The sequence below is a fragment of the Schistocerca nitens genome, chromosome 12 (genome assembly GCF_023898315.1).
Source record: "Schistocerca nitens isolate TAMUIC-IGC-003100 chromosome 12, iqSchNite1.1, whole genome shotgun sequence".
NCBI lineage: Eukaryota > Metazoa > Arthropoda > Insecta > Orthoptera > Acrididae > Schistocerca > Schistocerca nitens.
Genome location: NC_064625.1, coordinates 12,055,009 through 12,072,890, shown reverse-complemented (window position 1 = coordinate 12,072,890; position 17,882 = coordinate 12,055,009). Strand labels below are relative to the sequence as shown.

The window sequence follows — 17,882 nt, the reverse complement described above, 5'->3', positions numbered from 1 at the left end:
TTACACTCTGATTAATGCCCACTATTGAAATGCTGTTACCTTGGCTCCTTTTTTCTTTAGACTGTGGGTTCTCTGCACACTGCAAATGCTCCCGAAAGGTGCCGTCAGACTGTTTGCCCAAACTGAAGGGTGTGCGCGGAGTATTCGGCCTGGACCTGACGACATTGGCATCGCAGCAGCGCAGCCACGTACCGCGCGTCGTGAGGCGCTGTGTCGAGGAGATAGAGCGACGCGGCCTGGACACGGAGGGCCTGTACCGCGTGTCCGGCTTCGCCGAGGAGGTCGAGGCTCTCAAGCTGGCACTCGACACAGGTCTGCTCCTATTGCTCCTTTTGGCATGATCTACAGGTATATGCTCTGTATCATTGCTGATCTGTAAGTGGCATTATTTTTCTGTACTGTTCAAAGCATGACATATAATTGTGCTTATAACGGATGTAATGCGATGTCTGCGTTCGATCGCAGAATGAATTTGGGATTATAGTGAGGACTACCAAAATTTTAGGTGGATATTCTTAGATAGACCACGACTGATCCCTTCACTGCAAAAATACAGGTCACTCGACCTACCAGTTGCCCATGTACTTCTCAACAATTATATTGTTGCTTTATTTTTATACCCTTACTCCTCCTCCAAGGGCCCAAACAAGTAAAAATTGTCCAGGGTTAAATTATGATCAGTAAGGAAGGTATTAAGTAGTTGTCTGCGGAATTCATTTCACAGAGTTTCTCAGTGGTTGCAGTTACATATTGTCTTGCAGGAGCTAAGTTTACTGAGATACAAAGCTTTCACATTGATGGACAGTTTAGAGTAGTATGTTGAACAAAGTCTTCAACCATTGTGAAAAAATTCAATGGGGGTCATACATGTTGATTGTGAAAAAGCAGTTGTTAGAACTTCGCTGTTAACATGGGATTTCTGACCTCGACAGATGGCCGTGCTTGTCTTATTCTACTGACAAATGCTTAACTCTCCACTCTAAGTAAACACCTAAATAAATTGCAGTCACTACATTTGAATTTACCGACACTTTTTCCACTTGGTTGTCTGCATTTGGAAACAAAAATGTGTGTGACTGTTTTGTTGGGGTTTATGTCAGTGTTCCAAACTTTGCATTGGTATGTAGTAATTCTAGATGTTCCTGAAGTTTTGACAGTGCAAGTACTTTTAAATCAGCAGTGTCGTCCAGCATATGCCTACATGGACACGTTGTTGGTGTAAACTGCGATCATTGTGATACCTACCACAGCCCCGGTATTTCCGTTCGTACAGTCGAGTCTGCAGCACCTCACAGACCATTCCTTCCTCGTCAGAAATCAATCGATCCTGCAGATTATGTCTCCTGTAGTAACTAATTAAGACAGTTTGAAAATTGAGCCACCGTACCATATCTTATCAGATGTTTTCTCAGTAATGAGAGAGGCTGCTGCGTGCTATTTTCTCTCTCCTTTATTTTACATACATGATCAGTTAGGTGCATTTAATTATTTGTTTCAGCTATCCTCGCCTGTCTCTTCCAAATCATATACTGAATGGATACTAACTAGACTTCTCACAATTTTTTGTTCGCTAATGCACGTCACTTCGGTTTTGTGTGCGCGCGCGCACTACACGATGGTGTTTGCAGATGGTGAATTGGCAGACCTCGGACCAGAGAAGTACGACAACATCAACGTTATTGCTGGAGCTCTGAAACTGTACCTGCGTCTGCTGCCCATACCTCTCATTACATTTGATGCTCATCCACCACTTATTGAAGCAACTAGTAAGTACTAAAAGCTGTTTGTACAGCCTGGTGTAGCCTGCATTTGAGATATGCTCTTTTTGTTCGCCCTAACACATTTTGCCCTTCCCTCCTAATTTTTTTTCCTAACGTAAGTTCCCTATTACCTCTCCCCTCCTCCCCCCCACCGCACCCCCACCACCCTTGAGATTGCCTCTTCCCAAGTTTTACTTTTCTTTAGGTTGTTTTTTCCCCCTAGGGTTTGTTTTTAATACACTTTGCATTGTGAACAGTGTTTTTGAGGAGATGTAATACCTAATAGTGAACACGATACATTACCCATATTATCTGCTTCTGTGGAACAACCACTTTCTTTCCCAGTGGTGAGTTGCCCAGAAGACTGTGCCTTAATAAGACATTAGTGAATGAGTGTAGGAAAGGTAAGTAAACTTTTGAGATTTTTGTCTCCAAAATCTGACTTTAATAAACAAACTTTGACTTTTTGCATCTCCAAAATCTGATATTATGCTGAATGCAAAAGTTGCAGAGCTTATATGTTTAAGAAGTTCATAATATAGGGCTGTCAGTTCAATTTCTATAAATGCACTGAGGTGACAAAAGTGCTTTTGCTTGACGTAGTGCAGCAGCTCGATATGGCACGAACTCGACAAGTTGCCAGAAGCCCTTTTGAGAAATATCGAGCCACGTTGCCTCTGTAGCCGTCCTCAATTGCGAAAGAGCTGACGGTTCAAGATTTTGTGCACAAACTGACCTCTCGATTGTGTCTCACAAATGTTCATTGAGATTCATGTTGGGCAATCTGGGTGGCCAATGTATTCGCTTGAACTGTCCAGAATGTTATCAAACTGATCGCGAACAGTTGTAGCTGTCATTTGGGAACATAAACGTGGCTGCAAATCGTTTCCAAGTAACTGAAAATAAGCATTTCCAGCCATTGATCGGTCCATTAAATCGGAGGACCCAGTCCATTCCGTGTAAACACAGTGCACACACTTATTGAGCCACCACTAGGCTACACAATGCCTCGTTGACAACTTGGGGTCACAACTTTGTGGAGTCAGCACCACGCTCGGACCCTACTGTCAGCTCTTATCAAAGTCAAACAGGACTCATCTGACTAGACCACGGTTTTCAAGTCGTCTGTGGTCCGACCATTATTGTTACGAGCTGAGGAGAGGCAATGCAGACGGTGCCACACTGCTAGCAAAGGCACTCGTATCGGTCATTTGCTGCCGTAGCCAATTAATACCAAATTTCACTGCCTTGTCGTAACGGATACATTAGTCTTACGTCCCACGTTGACTTCTGCATTTATTTTGTGCAGTGTACCTCAAATTTTAGCACTGACAGCTCTTCCCAACTGCCATCACTCTCGGTCATCGAGTGGAGGCCATCGAGAGGTAATGCCTGAAATATTGTATTCTCAGCACGCTCTCGATACTGTGGATTGTGGAATATTGAATGTCCAAATGATTTCCAAAATGAAATGTCCCGTGCATCTAGATTCAACTACCATTCCGTGGTCAAAGTCTGTTAATTCCAGTCGAGCAACTGTAATCACATTGGGAATCTTTTCACACGAATCACTTGAGTGTAAATGACAGCTGCGCCAAGGCACTGCCCTTTATGTCTCGTGTAAGCGATACTGCCGCCATCTGTATGTGTGTGTATCACTATTCCGTGAGTATTGTCACCTCAGTTTATAAACCCCTAATAATTTAGAGTACACAGATTCATTCATTGATTTATACTCGTGCATTTGTTTGTAATGGTGTGCCTTGTGGAGTTCAAAATTGCGTGTATTGCATAGAAAAAGTTATTAGTTTTGAAGAGAATGTTGCTTACATTTTCAAGTTTCAAGGTTTCTCCAATATGCTCAATTATAATAGCTGCACTGTTAACAAAGAGGACTATTTCTTCCTCTTGGATATAAATTGGCAGAACATTTATATGTAACGAGAACAAGAGCAGACCCAATATCAGTCCCTGTGGTACATCTGTAGAGATTATTCCCCATTCTGAGGATGCTGTTATGTTGTGTAAAATCCCTGGGTTTTAATGAGACACTTTTGTGCCCGTAGATAGATGTTAACCCAGCAGTACATGTGGTACCATAATATTTGAGCTTCTGTTAGAGAATATGGTGAAGTTCACAATGAACTGCCTTCATTGTGCCACAGAAAATACCCGCTGGCAGAATTCTTTATTTCATTTTGTGTAAAGTGATCTGGGAACTGAAAATGGCATGTTCTGTAAGAAGGGCCTTTTGATATGGGTATTGACACTGGCTCACAATAACAGTGATTCACATTTGAGCACAAGTGCAAAATGGCTCCAGTAGCAGCAGCTGTGGTGTTCCATACCGACATGCATCATTGAGTTCACTTTGCGGAATCGTAACAGGAATAACACTTTCATAGGCAATTTCACTGTTAGATTCACACATTTCTTAACAGAAACATCATACACTGCAAAATAAACCCTATAAGAACAAATCACATAAATTATTATTATTCCCGAGAGTTTCCACTCCTTCCAAATTAACAACATAATTGTAAATCAGATGTAGCTTGAATCCAAAGAAATAGTATCAACACTGATTGAGAGATTTATACCAAATAAATTAACAAATGACAGAGCTGATCCCACATGATACACAAAACTGGCATAATACTGTTGCAGAAACAACGAAAAAAGCATGCCAAGTTTAAACGTATGCAAAATCTCCAAGGTTGGTAATCTTCTACAGAAGCTCAAACTTAAGCATGGACTTAAATGTGAGATGTTTATAATAGTTTCCACAGTGAAACTTTGTCTCACGACATGGCAGAAAATCCAAAGGGATTCTGGCCGTATGTAAAATATGCTAGCGGCAAGACACAATCGGTGCCTTCTCTGCATAATAGCAATGGAAATACTATCGACAACAGTGCTGCCAAAGCAGAATTACTAAACACAGCCCTCCGAAATTCATTCACTGTTGAAGACAAAGTAAATATTCCAGAATTCAAATCAAGAACAGCTGCCAACATGGATAACTTAAAAGCAGATATCCTCAGAGTAGTGAAGTGACTTAAATCACCTAATAAAAGCAGGTCTTCCAGTCCAGACTGTATACCAATCAGCTTCCTTTCAGAGTACACTGATGCAATAGCTCCGTACTTAAGTCATATACAACTGCTCACTCAACGAAAGATCCACACCCAAAAACTGGAAATAGCACAGGTCACATCAATATTCAAGAAAGTTAGTAGGCGTAATCCACTAAATTACAGGCCCATATCATTAACGTCAATCTGCAGGAGGAGTTTGGAACATATATTGTGTTTGAACATTTCGAGTTACCTCGAAGAAATTGGTCTGCTGACACACAGTCAACACAGATTTAGAAAACATCATTCTTGTGAAATGCAACTAGCTCTTTACTTCCATGAAGTGTTGAGTGCTATTGACAAGGAATTTCAAATTGATTCCATATTTCTAGATTTCCATAAAGCTTTTGACACTGTACTACACAAGCAGCTTTTAGTGAAATTGCTTGCTTGTGGAATATCATCTCAGTTGTATGATTGGATTCGTGATTTCCTGTCAGAGAGATCACAGTTCATAGTAATTGATGGAAAGTCATCAAGTAAAGTAGAAGCAATTTCTGACTTTTCCAAGGTAGTGTCATAGGCCCTTTACTTTATAAACGATGTAGGAGACAATCTGAACAGCCATCTTAGATTGTTTGCAGATGACACTGTCATTTATCATCTAGTCAGGTCACCGGAAGATCAATATAAATTGCTAAACAATTTAGAAAAGATATCTGTATGGTGCAAAAATTGGCAATTGACCCTAAATAATTAAAAAGTGTGAGGTCATCCACGTAAGTGCTAAAAGAAATCTGTTAAACTTCGGTACACAATAAATCAGTCAAATCTAAAGGCTGTAAATTCAACTAAATACCTAGGAATTACTATTATGAACAACTTAAATTGGAAAGAACACATAGAAGATGTTGTGGGGAAAGCAAACCAAAGACTTATGTTTTATTGGCGGAACACTTAGAAAATGTAACAGACGTACTAAAGAGACCGCCTATACTGTGCTTGTCCACCCTCTTTTTGGAGTACTGTTGTTTGTTCTGGGGTTCCTTACCAAATAGGATTAATGGAGTACATCAAGAAAGTTCAAAGAAGAGCAGCACATTTTGTATTATCGTGAAATAGGTGAGAGAGTGTCACTGATATGATACATGATTTGGGGTAGCATCATTAAAACAAAGGCGTTTTTCGCTGTGGAGGAATCTTCTAGCAAAATTTCTATTACCAACTTTCTCCTCCGAATACGAAAATATTTTGTCAATGCCGACCTACATAGGGTGAAACAATCATCATAATAAAACGAGGAAAATAGTGCTTGCACGGAAAGACATAGGTATTCTTTTTCTTGCATCCTGTTAGAGATTGGAACAACAGAAAATTATTGTGAAGGTGATGTGATGAACTGTCTGCCAGGGACTTAAATCTGATTTGTTGAGTATCCATGTAGATGTTACGGACTGCTGCTGCCGTCTGCAGCTGAGGTAGCCGAGTAGTATGAGAACTCTATTGCATCTGAAGTGTTGCAAGCAGGAAGATAAGAACAATTGAGCTGTACTACCCGCTGACAACCGGAGCTAAGGTAGTAGCAGAGGTTCAGGTTCATATTCCCTTCCCACACGCTGTGAGTGGTGTACCATTGTCGCTGGCAGTCATGTGTATTTGTACTGTTCCACATGAACTGTTCTTATTGTTGTTAAAATTTCTTTATTTATGTAACTGCAGTCTTCTTTACATTTGGGCACATTTTATACAGGGTGGTCCATTGATCGTGACCGGGCCAAATATCTCACAAAATAAGAGTCAAACGAAAAAACTACAAAGAATGAAACTTGTACAGCTTGAAGGGGGAAACCAGATGGCGCTATGGTTGGCCCACTAGATGGCGCTGCCATAGTTCAGACAGATATCGACTGCGTTTTTTAAATAGGAACCCCCATTTTTTGTTACATTTTCGTGTAGTACATAAAGAAATATGAATGTTTTAGTTGGACCACTTTTTTCGCTTTGTGATAGATGGTGCTGTCATAGTCACAAACATATGGCCCACAATTTTAGACGAACAGTTGGTAACAGGTAGGTTTTTTTAAAATTAAAATACAGAACATAGGTACATTTGAACATTTTATTTCGGTTTTTCTAATGTGATACATGTACCTTTGTGAACTTACCATTTCTGAGAACGTATGCTGTTACAGTGTGATTACCTGTATTACCGCATTAATGCAATAAATGCTCAAAATGATGTCCGTCAATCTCAATGCATTTGGCAATACGTGTAACGACATTCCTCTCAACTGTGAGTAGTTTGCCTTTCGTAATGTTCGCACATCCATTGACAATGCGCTGACGCAAGTTGTCAGGCGTTGTCGGTGGATCACGATAGCAAATATCCTTCAACCTTCCCCACAGAAAGAAATCCGGGGACGTCAGATCCGGTGAACATGCGGGCCGTCATATGCTGCTTCGATGACCAATCCACCTGTCATGAAATATGCTATTCAATACCGCTTCAACTGCACGCGAGCTATGTGCCGGACATCCATCATGTTGGAAGTACATCGCCATTCTGTCACGCAGTGAAACATCATGTAGTACCATTACGTAGGAAATCAGCATACAGTGCATCATTTAGATTGCCATCGATAAAATGGGGGCCAATTATCCTTCTTTCCATAATGCCGCACCATACATTAACCCGCCAAGGTTGCTGATGTTCCACTTGTCGCAGCCATCGTGGATTTTCCGTTGCCCAATAGTGCATATTATGCCGGTTTACGTTACCGCTGTTGGTGAATGACTCTTCGTCGCTAAATAGAACGCATGCAAAAAATCTGTCATCGTCCCGTAATTTCTCTTGTGCCCAGTGGCAGAATTGTACACGATGTTCAGAGTCGTCACCATGCAATTTCTGGTGCGTAGAAATAGTTACGGTTGCAGTTAATGTTGATGTAGCATTCTCAACTCCGAGGTTTTTGATATTCCCGATTGTCGCGCAATTTGTCGGCTACTGATGAGCAGATTAGCCCCAACAGCAGCTAAAACACCTACTTGGGCATCATCATTTGTTGCAGGTCGTGCTTGATGTTTCACATGTGGCTGAACAACACTTCCTGTTACTCTCCCTCCCTCCCTCCCCCCCCTCCCCCCTCCGCCCCTTCCCCCCCTCCCCCCCCTCCTGAAATGTCAGCTTAATTGATATAGGACACTAATATGCTGGGGTGTTTTTGTGTTAGTTTTCATTGTTCCCTTGTTTCAGAAAAGAAGACTGTATCTGAACAGTTAGCAGCTATGAAGGAAGCTGTTATGATTCTGCCTCCTGCACACTACCAAACTTTGAAGTTCCTCATGGAGCATCTCCACAGGTGAGCAGTGGACATTGTAAAGTGTGTGAAAGGGAAAAAGATTTCAGTGATGCACCTAATAGCAAACATGACATCTTGTTGAATTGGGTGTACTGCCAGTGGTCTGCATTTTTCTAACACAATATTTCAACATCGTGCCTTGACATCTTTATCAGATGCTTATTGTGACTTTCAGGAAGCACCTGATGAAGACGCCGAGGTACGATGTCGAAATATTGTGTTAGAAAAACGCGGACCACCGGCAGTACTCCCGATTTGACGAGATGTCACAAAATCACCGGGGAAGTCTAAGAAATTATAACAGCAGACATAATCGTAAAAGAAAAGAAGTCACAGGAATTACCTTCAGAGCTGGAGATGAGGAGAAAGTTCAGCATTCCATCCACATTGAGATCATTAGAACAGAGCACAGGCAATTAAATGAGCATTCTGAATGAAATTGCCTGTGACTTTTTCGAAGAAATTGTTTTGGCTGTTACCATATTTAAGGACTGGAAAAAAATCATTTTATTTTGTGGCCAATTTTGATGTTATCATTTTGCCAAACTCAGTGTTATTTTTTGCCCATTTGCAAATTCAGTATTGGTTTCCCCCCCCCCCCCCCCCCCTAAATTCGGTGTTATTTTTTGCCAATTTTGGTGCAGATTTTTAATACACTTTGTGTTACTTTTTCAGCACTTTAGTTTTACTTTTTTGACACTTTCAGTATTCTTTTTTTATAAAACATCCGCAGGTTGTGTACTTCGTAGAAAAAAAAGGTTTTAGTGTTATTTTGTTATAACTTATTTTTCCAGTATTGTATGTCCTCTATTTTTCTCACTTCATTGTTTTTCAGTGTTAGTTAAAAATAAAAATAATACACATTATCAATCAGATTATGTTCATTGACATCACACGTTACATTTATTTATATTACTGAAAAAACTTGTTAAACCTACTAAATCTACTCAACACATTGTTGAAATACAGTATTTTCAAATGAAAGCATTGTTATAACATCAAAATCCCTTTCTGAGACATTATGCCACCAATCCCTCACTGCAGTGTGAAAGCAGCTGTTTAGAATCTATGTTTGAACATAGAAGACATTGTGTTCAGCTCAACAGCAGATTTTTGTTAATCTACCATTTCCTGCTGGTGTGGAATGTTGCATTTGTGTCACCTCATGATATCTACACTGCTGAGACTTGACATTTCAGGTATACGTAAGACTACTGTTATGTCAGCATTGATAGGGTTCACCATAATTTCCTAGGGCTCAAACAAGAGTCTAAGGTTGCGAATGAAGACTTGCGTTTATCTGTGGCCGATGAGGGTTGTCAGCATGGTTCGAAGGTGTGTACAAGTGTGCTTCATTGTCTCTGTAACCAGTGTCTGAATTTTTTTTCCAGGTTTGTCAAAAATTTGCTAATTTCATCACAAAAAATTCCTTTTCCCACAACAATGCCACCATCTTCAAACTGTTTTAACTTGTAAACAAAGCTAACAGGTATGTCTGCTGTTGTACATTTCCTGATATGTTTATTAAACAAATCGCATCAAAAATATCTAGTTTTGCGATGTGCTATTATTATTATTATTATTATTATTATTATTTTATTATTATTTATTATTCTATGCACTTCTATGTCATCATTGGACCATTTTAGTCAAGCATTTGCTGTTCATAACCTTTAATAAGTGCATGTTCAGACCCTTTTGAACTACCCAGTACCTTTTCATTGGTTTTGATCTTTTCCGTGTTTTCTCATCTGTAAACACACTTATCACCATGTATTGTTTGTTTATTTTTGGTTTAAATAATATATTTTTGTTTTTCAGTTTCTTTAGATTTACTTTTTGTTTTGCATGTCAGCCAGGCTCAATTGTAGTTCATCCATATCCTCTCTTATTTCCTTCATCAGTCCTGCTTGTTTTGGATTCCAGATTTGATCTGTAATTCTTCTTGTCAGTCTGATTCCTGATGTCCTCTTGATATGACCTTCAAAGAAATATTATTCCCTCTGCCTCCCCCCAATTAATCCAACATGTAAAGAGTCCCAGGTTGATGAGCAATATTCAAGAATTGGTATTACAACTGTTTCCTTAAGATTCTTATAGTGAGTCTCAGCCTGCCATCTATTTTTCCTGTTATTTGTTTTGTGTGGCCATTCCTCTGTAGGTTACTCATAGGAAATACTACAGTTTTTACTGTTCCCAGTGGTTCCACACCAGTAGTGTAATTGAACATTAGCAGGCAGGCAATATGTTAACATTTGTTTTTGTTCAGGGTGAACTGCCAGTCCCTGCATCAGTCATTGATCGTTCACAAGTTTTCCTGCATTTTGCCAGCAAACAGCCTTGTGGAGCTTCCAGATTATTTACGAGATGATTTGTATGTACTGTATTTACATGAGGATAAGATGGCTCTGAATGTGAGATACCACATTTTTTTAAAAGAGGCTCTTTGAGAAAGTTTGATTTTTGACATGTTCTGGCTAACCAAAATTACAAACTGTTTCTTTGGTATGAAGTATCTGCCTAAAAAAGTTAACATTATGCCTGTTCTAAACTTATGCCTATTATTAATTGTCTGAATTTTCGCAATAAAAGAATAAATAAAATAAACAAAAGCAAATGGTTTTCATTAATTTTTATCTTCACTTCCTTCTTTGCTTACTATCTAAGCCAATCACCTATGGTATCACTATTTTCAATTTTCATCACCACTGGTATCAATATCTGGGATGATAGTTTCACCTAACCAATAAGAGGCAAGAAAAGGCAGTGTAGTCCTTTGTACGAGCAGCAATGAAATATTCTTCCGAATTCTTGTAATTTCCTAGGTGCTGTTTGCTATGGTGCCTCATAGCATAGTCCAAATTATTGGGAGTGAAACAAGCAACAGTGAAATTTTGAATCTCTGTTGTCACAAATATTTCACTGTATATTCTGAACATGTTGCAATGTCTGAGTTTGTGGTTATGGTGGGACCTGAGAACACAACTTCTTTTCCTGAATATATAGAGGATTCTGCATCTATGCAACCCTGAGGTTGTCACAGTATTTTCCTTTGCCTCATGCTTTCAGACACTTCATTTGCCCACTGCATAGAACCAGCAGTTGACATACCCCTCTCATTTCTGTCACATCTTATAGCGAGCATAGACAACATTGCTGCACAAAATGTGCCCCTGACCCGTATTTAGACTTTTACCATCTGCTGCAGAAACATACACGATTTGTCCGATTGTAAAGTCAGTTCAGTTAGGACTACAAATAAAAATGCTTATGCTTCTAACTCAGTGTAAGATTTAGTTACCAACTGTTTCTCATTACTACTACGAAAACAGTCTAGTTTTTTCCTTTGATAGTGTATAATACATTTTAGTGAAAATAAAGTTGCAGTTGGTATTACTTTTGTGACAGTTTTCTCCAGTCAATCCAGGAAAACAATTAACAGTAACTTATTGTAAGAGAGAGAGAGAGAAAGAAAACAGCATCTTATAGCAGGAGGAGGTCAGAACAGATTCTGATGCAGTGTCTTGCAGCTCGTCCTCTCCATATCTACAGCCTGTGCAGAAGTGGCCAGTCTACGTTACGCAGCCGACAAATGACTCAGCTGTGGCACTCACTCATCTCACACGAACTTGAATTAAAAAAAGAATCCTGGTGAAAGAAAAAAATAAATATTTTACATAATAGTCCATTAAAACAAATTGTAGTCAAATTAGATATTGCCAGTAATTGCACCAGTGGCAGGAGTACGAATGCCGGTGTCAGCAATTTTCTGACATTACACAGCTCATCCGAATTCAAAATAAATTTTCACATGACCTCAGATGCCAAAGCTTGACCTGTAACTGTAAGGCAATCCCTATATTAATCTATTACACGACATATACGAATGTATAAAACTACCCTGTATTTTTCGACTGATGGGCTTCGGAAAAACTTTATCGTATAATGGGGTAAATACAATATATTGTAAAGAGTGGTGGCCCTGTTAACACTCTGTTGTGGTACTCCTGAAATTATCCAGTTTTGTGTTGCTGCAGTTGGCACAAGCATGACAGACTACAGCAGACAATTATTCTTGCAAATGGTGGTGGCTTTATGTTTCATTCTGTTATCTGTAACAAATAGGAGCCTCTTGCCTGTAGCTTTATTACCCTTTTGCTTCGGAAATAAATAAATAAATGTGTACGAAATCGTTCGTGCCAGCATTAAAGACTAACTGATCTATTGCAAACTTAGGGTATCGCAGCACGTGGACACCAACAAGATGACATCACACAACCTGAGCACTGTGTTTGCACCGACACTGATGCCGTCTCCGGACCCGGCCAAGATAAGTGGCGCAATGTACGGAATGGCGCTGGAGATAGCCGCCTTGGAGATGCTGATCACGCACTGCGAGACCGTCTTCAGGTGACAGTACGCCTGGCAGTCGTCGCTGACCCCCACGGCCTCACCACAGCTGTGACGGGTACGGCGGAGTGACGGAGAATGTCGAACGCACGCTCGACCCCATAGCGGACACCTCGTCGTCCCGATTTGTGCGTACTGGGACACACCGAACGTATCGTATGACCGCACCCGGCCACCGGGAGTATCTCTGTATCTACTCACTGTAAAAGTTAAGGGACAACCCTGGTTTTTCAGGTTGTAGTACGCAACACCGGAGCTCTCTAGTACTCTAGCGTTGACATTTCTCTTTCCTCACAGAAAGCCCTTTAACATTAAGCAGAGGGAAAACCCCTCATTTTTCAGGTTGTAATATTTGATACCAAAGCTCCTTAGTGCACTAGTGCTTGTTTCTCGTGCTTCACACAATGTCCGTTTCTTGCAGACTTGCCCAAAATACAAATTATTGGAACGGGCACATGCACAAGAGTGGATGTTGGCCTTCTTTCACGGTTATAATGAGCAACATACGCAAAAGCATCAAAAGGATAATGCATTTGAGAGAACAAAACTTTGAGAGGTGGCTGACATTAACTTTCAGGTGATGAAATTTCTGCCTCTAGAAATATTGAGAAGTAGTGAAAAAAGGAAAAGTTAGTTACTACTTTTTCAGGGCGGAAACACAGATTGGTTAGGTTAAAGGTTAGGTCAGTCAGATCTCAAGTTGAGAGGAACCAAACTGTTATGAGGAATGCACATATAAAATGATGAGAAGGTAGAATGCCCAGCCAGTACTTACCTCTGTGAGACAAAGATCAAGCGTTGCTGATAGAAACACTTACAAAATAGGTAAAAATATTTGTAGCTTTTGATAATACTTCCTTACGAAATAAAGAGGTATTTCAAAGCCTAGCTGTGGTTTTTATGCTCAAGTGTTTCTGTTGGTAGTACTTGTATAAAGGTGGGTTCTAGCCAGCCATTCAGTCTTCTTGTAATTGTACACTTTTCTCAAATGACTTTTCCTGGAAAATTTTTTGCTGGCACATAAAATATTGTTGTAAGTTAAACTTGAAACTTGGCTATAGCTGTTTGTGTGTTCACGTCAGAATTTCTCTTCACTTTAAAATAAAAGGACATTACAGTGTCTCACTTAAAATTTTAGCTGTCTGCTATTTTATATATTGCGTCTTAAAGTTTTCTTTATACCTAGTGATCAGTTAGTAATTGCCTCCATGTCTGGCATTACTAACTCATTCTAATGTGAAAATTTTGCTTAGGCGGAAGTCAGCAGCATGTACAAACTTCAAGAAATGCATCACACTGTGCTGTCTGTAATTATAGTTTCCTGCGTTTCTGGACATTCTAATGTGGTTTTTCTCAGCTGTTTTCATTTCTGACTGTGGAAGAAGTTTTCCTTGCCTGTATTCCTCAGTTGGGGGCAGGAAAGGTGGTGGCACATAGTTCCTAATTATTGCGTGAGGGGGACACAGTGGTTCAGCCGTGTGACTCTTCATTTATAGGGCCCACCTGCTGTACGTGTAACCTTCCAGCTAGGCAGGGAGTTGGTGTCAGTCCTGTTGTGGAAGGACTAGTGGGAGGTACCTGACATTTATTTTTTGGAAGGAATGTGGTAGAATTTGGAATTTGCCTTGAAAAGAAGTATAAAGCTTTTTAAAAAAAATCTAAATATATTTTTCCCAAGTATACCATATTGCTGTGTATAATATGCCATACCATTATCTCCACACTCAATTGTAATAAATTAATTTAATCGATATAAATCCCCCGTCTCAGAACAACTTTGTTCGAGCATATATATATAGACGAGGATACCTGTAATTCTAATTGCTCCAGAGAGAGATTACTGAGATTTACCTCTGTTCCCTGTCGGAGTTTTCCTGCTGCCTAAATGTTAAAATGGAGCAACTTTTCTACCGAGTATGTACTGTATTGTGTGAATCTCTGTCAGAATTTTGTTTCCGAAAATTATTGAGTACGAACTGTATTTCATCTTTTGTGGCTATGTGTGGATTATTTAAGAATTCCATGACACCATTTGTTGCTTTATACTAAGAGTGTGATTTTTATGTTTAGCAGTTAGTTTTCTCGAAAAGTATATAATGATTACATGTTGCTCACCTTTTGTAATATATTGTTCCGAGATGACATTCCAGCCGATGTTGTTATGACAGAAATGGTTGTAAAGGCCGAGTAAGGGAGAATTCTTAAGCCAAAGTTTGATATATGTTGAAAAGATTAAACACAGGAGAATTTCTTACATTGTTATTAACTGCACATCCATTGTAAGAACAATTCAGTTTTTATGCATTTGCTTTTAAAAGAGTGATGATATCTTATTGTATACAATTTTTTTATGTCTGTATTATGCACTGCTTATATATGTAGTAATTGTTTTTTTATATATATAAATGTTTAAAGTTGTAGTGCAATACTTCTTAATAACAGAAGACATATTTTGGCAATTAGACATATTATTGTTAAAGAGAGAAATATGATGCTCTTTAGTAGTTTTATGTTTTGAGATAGTTTAGTTAAAATGTTACTTTATTTGAGTATGTTTTTTTACATTTCACAAACTACATCATTTTATTGTAGTCATCCTTTCATGTAATGTTTATTTAAATTGTGTTAAACCAAACATCTAGTTCAAAGTCCATTTATGCGTATAGTAGTAGATATGTTTTCTTAATCATAGCTAGGCTGAATAATGATACATGAGTTGGATTTCTTGTACATTCTTCACATCTAAAATTAAACAATGGAAAATCCTGGATGGAATGTAACAATACCAGAAAAGGAAAGCTGCTACTCACCATATAGCGGAGATGCTGAGTCGCGATAGGCACAACAAAAAGATTCACACAGTTATAGCTTTCGGCTACAAATGACAGACGAATTGCTATCCGACAGCTGTTATGTAAATTGCACATTAAACCAACTCCGCTGTTCAGTGTGCGTGACCACACAAGTTTGGCATTCGACACATGTGGTACTCTGAGATAAGCCCATTCACCGTGCAAGGTCATACATCAGATGGGGGGAAAAATCTGTTTTTAATTGCCCTGAGGTGAAAAACTGCATAAAAAGCAACAGTGACATTGACCTTATTGTTCTGGGGCAAACTGGCAAACAGCCATGTACATTACACATTTTTTATTTCGCGTATTCTGTCATTTACAGAACCATCTAGTGGTGAAATGTTTGCGCCCTCCCCTGTCCACCTCACAGTATTTCCTCGTATTCTGAAGAACAAAAAAAGTTCAAAATCTGAGCCTCAATACTCAGGTTTTTGTTAATGTATCTATTTACAAACACAAATGAATTTTATTTATAAACTCAATGAGTGATTATATTTACTCCTATGAAAAAATCATGTTTGTTATAATTTACTTTTGTTCTTGAACAAAAGGATATGGAACAAAATGGAACTTGGTTGTTTTTCTTTTCATAGGTTTCTGATGACCCAATTGTTGGCTCACTTGGCTATAGGAATGAGGCCTGTGATGGAATATATGTAGAGAACTTAATTGTGCATTGTCTCAAAGATATTTCAGTTTGTCATAATGTAGTTTGTTCATAAGTATATTTGAAATAGTTCTGTGTTGTCCTGCTTTTCTTCACTGTATTGTTTTTTTAGAACTTTGTACCTTTGTTGCTGACATACTTCTGCTTCAGTTCAAATTAGAACAGCTGATGCCGTCCATTAGTGTGATGAATTAGCAAAATAATGCAACCCTAGCTTCCAAAACCTTCACTAGTTTTAGCCCATTACTTCCACGTCTTTTTGTGTATTGAAATAGATGTCACACGCTAGGTCAACTTTTGTCCTTAATGCCATATAGGAAGTGGCATGATCCACATACGGACATTCGTAGATTGTTGTCGAGATGTCATTCTGGCAGAGCTTGGGCAGGAGAACGTGGCACCTGTGCGGAAATTAATTCTTATTTTGAGCACTGGGCGATTCCACATCTTATCTTTGTCATGAATGGGTGGCCGTCGTAGTTCGCTGTCACATGATGCGACCCCTCAGTCATTTATGTGCTGCTTTTCTTATTCAGTATTATAGTCAGATACAGCTGACTTGTCAAATTATTGGTCTTACTGGCATAACCTGTTAATACAGTCATTTGCAGACTTGTTAGCTGTAGCCTACATGTTCTGTTTGTGAGCAGGCAACAGCTGTTGAATTGCTGCCTCCCTACCCTGTAGCAGCCGCACTTGACAGAACTCTCATGCTACTGTTATCCGCTTCCCAACTGTGTCAAGTTATACTGCATGTACTCCACTAACCAGAATGGCCATTCTTGTGGGTGATTAAATGTCACTAATTTTTCAAGACCTTTCTGGAGTTTTATATTTTTCCCAAGCAGTCCTTTTATGGGTGGAAACTTGAGTGTTGAGCATGCTTTAAATATTCAGCATTTCTATTGCCTTAAAATTGCTGGTTTTATCTGTTAATGCATAATTGAAAATATCCAACACACTCAGGCAAATTGACATATAATTGAAAATATCCAACATACTCAGGCAAATTGACATTTTAATGTACCACCAAATGGCAGAGTTAATTGCGATGAGCCGAATAAAGCACAAAATATCAGATAAGAAATATCCCATATACGAAGCATGCACATTTTAAGTTGATCTCTAAAATAAGAACAAATTAACTGACTTGACCATCAAAAAAATTGAAAATAACACATTTATGTGTTGTGTGCAAACAGTCAGGTAATGATATACACGTAAATTTTAAGCATAACTAATGACCTACTACTTAAATAAAAATTACTGGCAAAATACTCATAGTGTAATGCCTTGCACTATGGGGCAAATACCTTGCTTCCCATGATGTTAGCTGGTTGTAAGGCTCACGTGTACAGAATATTTTCATCCACCATTCGGCAAAACCTGTCCTAGTTAGCAGTGTAATGCAAACTCTGTTTCTGACATTCGCCACGATTAGCACAGTTGTAACATTTTAGTGTCTTTTACATGAGATCTATATGACATTACAAAAGTGTGTGGTTTTTAAATCTAGGAATTAAAATTCCAGAAAAATGTGAAAAAATCCCTAATTTTTCCCGGAACTTCACGGTTTCCTGATATTTCCCTGTTACTCTGGTTTCCAGAGTGAGCGGCCACCCTGCTAGCTCTCCCTTGAGTAGCCAACCTGCTAGCTCTTCCCTTGCAAATAAGACGTTCATACAATATCTCCAGAAGAAAAAAAAAGTAATTGAGAAGAGGTTTCTTCTGTGTTTTCAATCATCACTGTATCA

General features: G+C 39.0%; 1 protein-coding gene across 3 annotated transcripts in view; it reads left to right on the top strand.

Annotated features, from left to right (window-relative positions):
• Positions 1 to 14,982, top strand: part of LOC126215097 (N-chimaerin) — a 50,283-nt gene extending 35,301 nt beyond the window's left edge. For 2 of the 3 annotated variants that reach the window (XM_049941747.1, XM_049941745.1), the window contains exons 6-9: positions 61 to 312; positions 1,629 to 1,766; positions 8,091 to 8,196; positions 10,466 to 10,730. In XM_049941747.1, the coding sequence (XP_049797704.1) occupies positions 61 to 312; positions 1,629 to 1,766; positions 8,091 to 8,196; positions 10,466 to 10,646 (677 nt within the window). In that variant the 3' untranslated portion in view covers positions 10,647 to 10,730. Of the gene's footprint in view, positions 1 to 60; positions 313 to 1,628; positions 1,767 to 8,090; positions 8,197 to 10,465; positions 10,731 to 12,432 lie in introns of those variants that run through there. The other variant, XM_049941746.1, reaches the window with a different exon arrangement.
• The last annotated feature ends 2,900 nt before the right edge of the window (positions 14,983 to 17,882 follow it).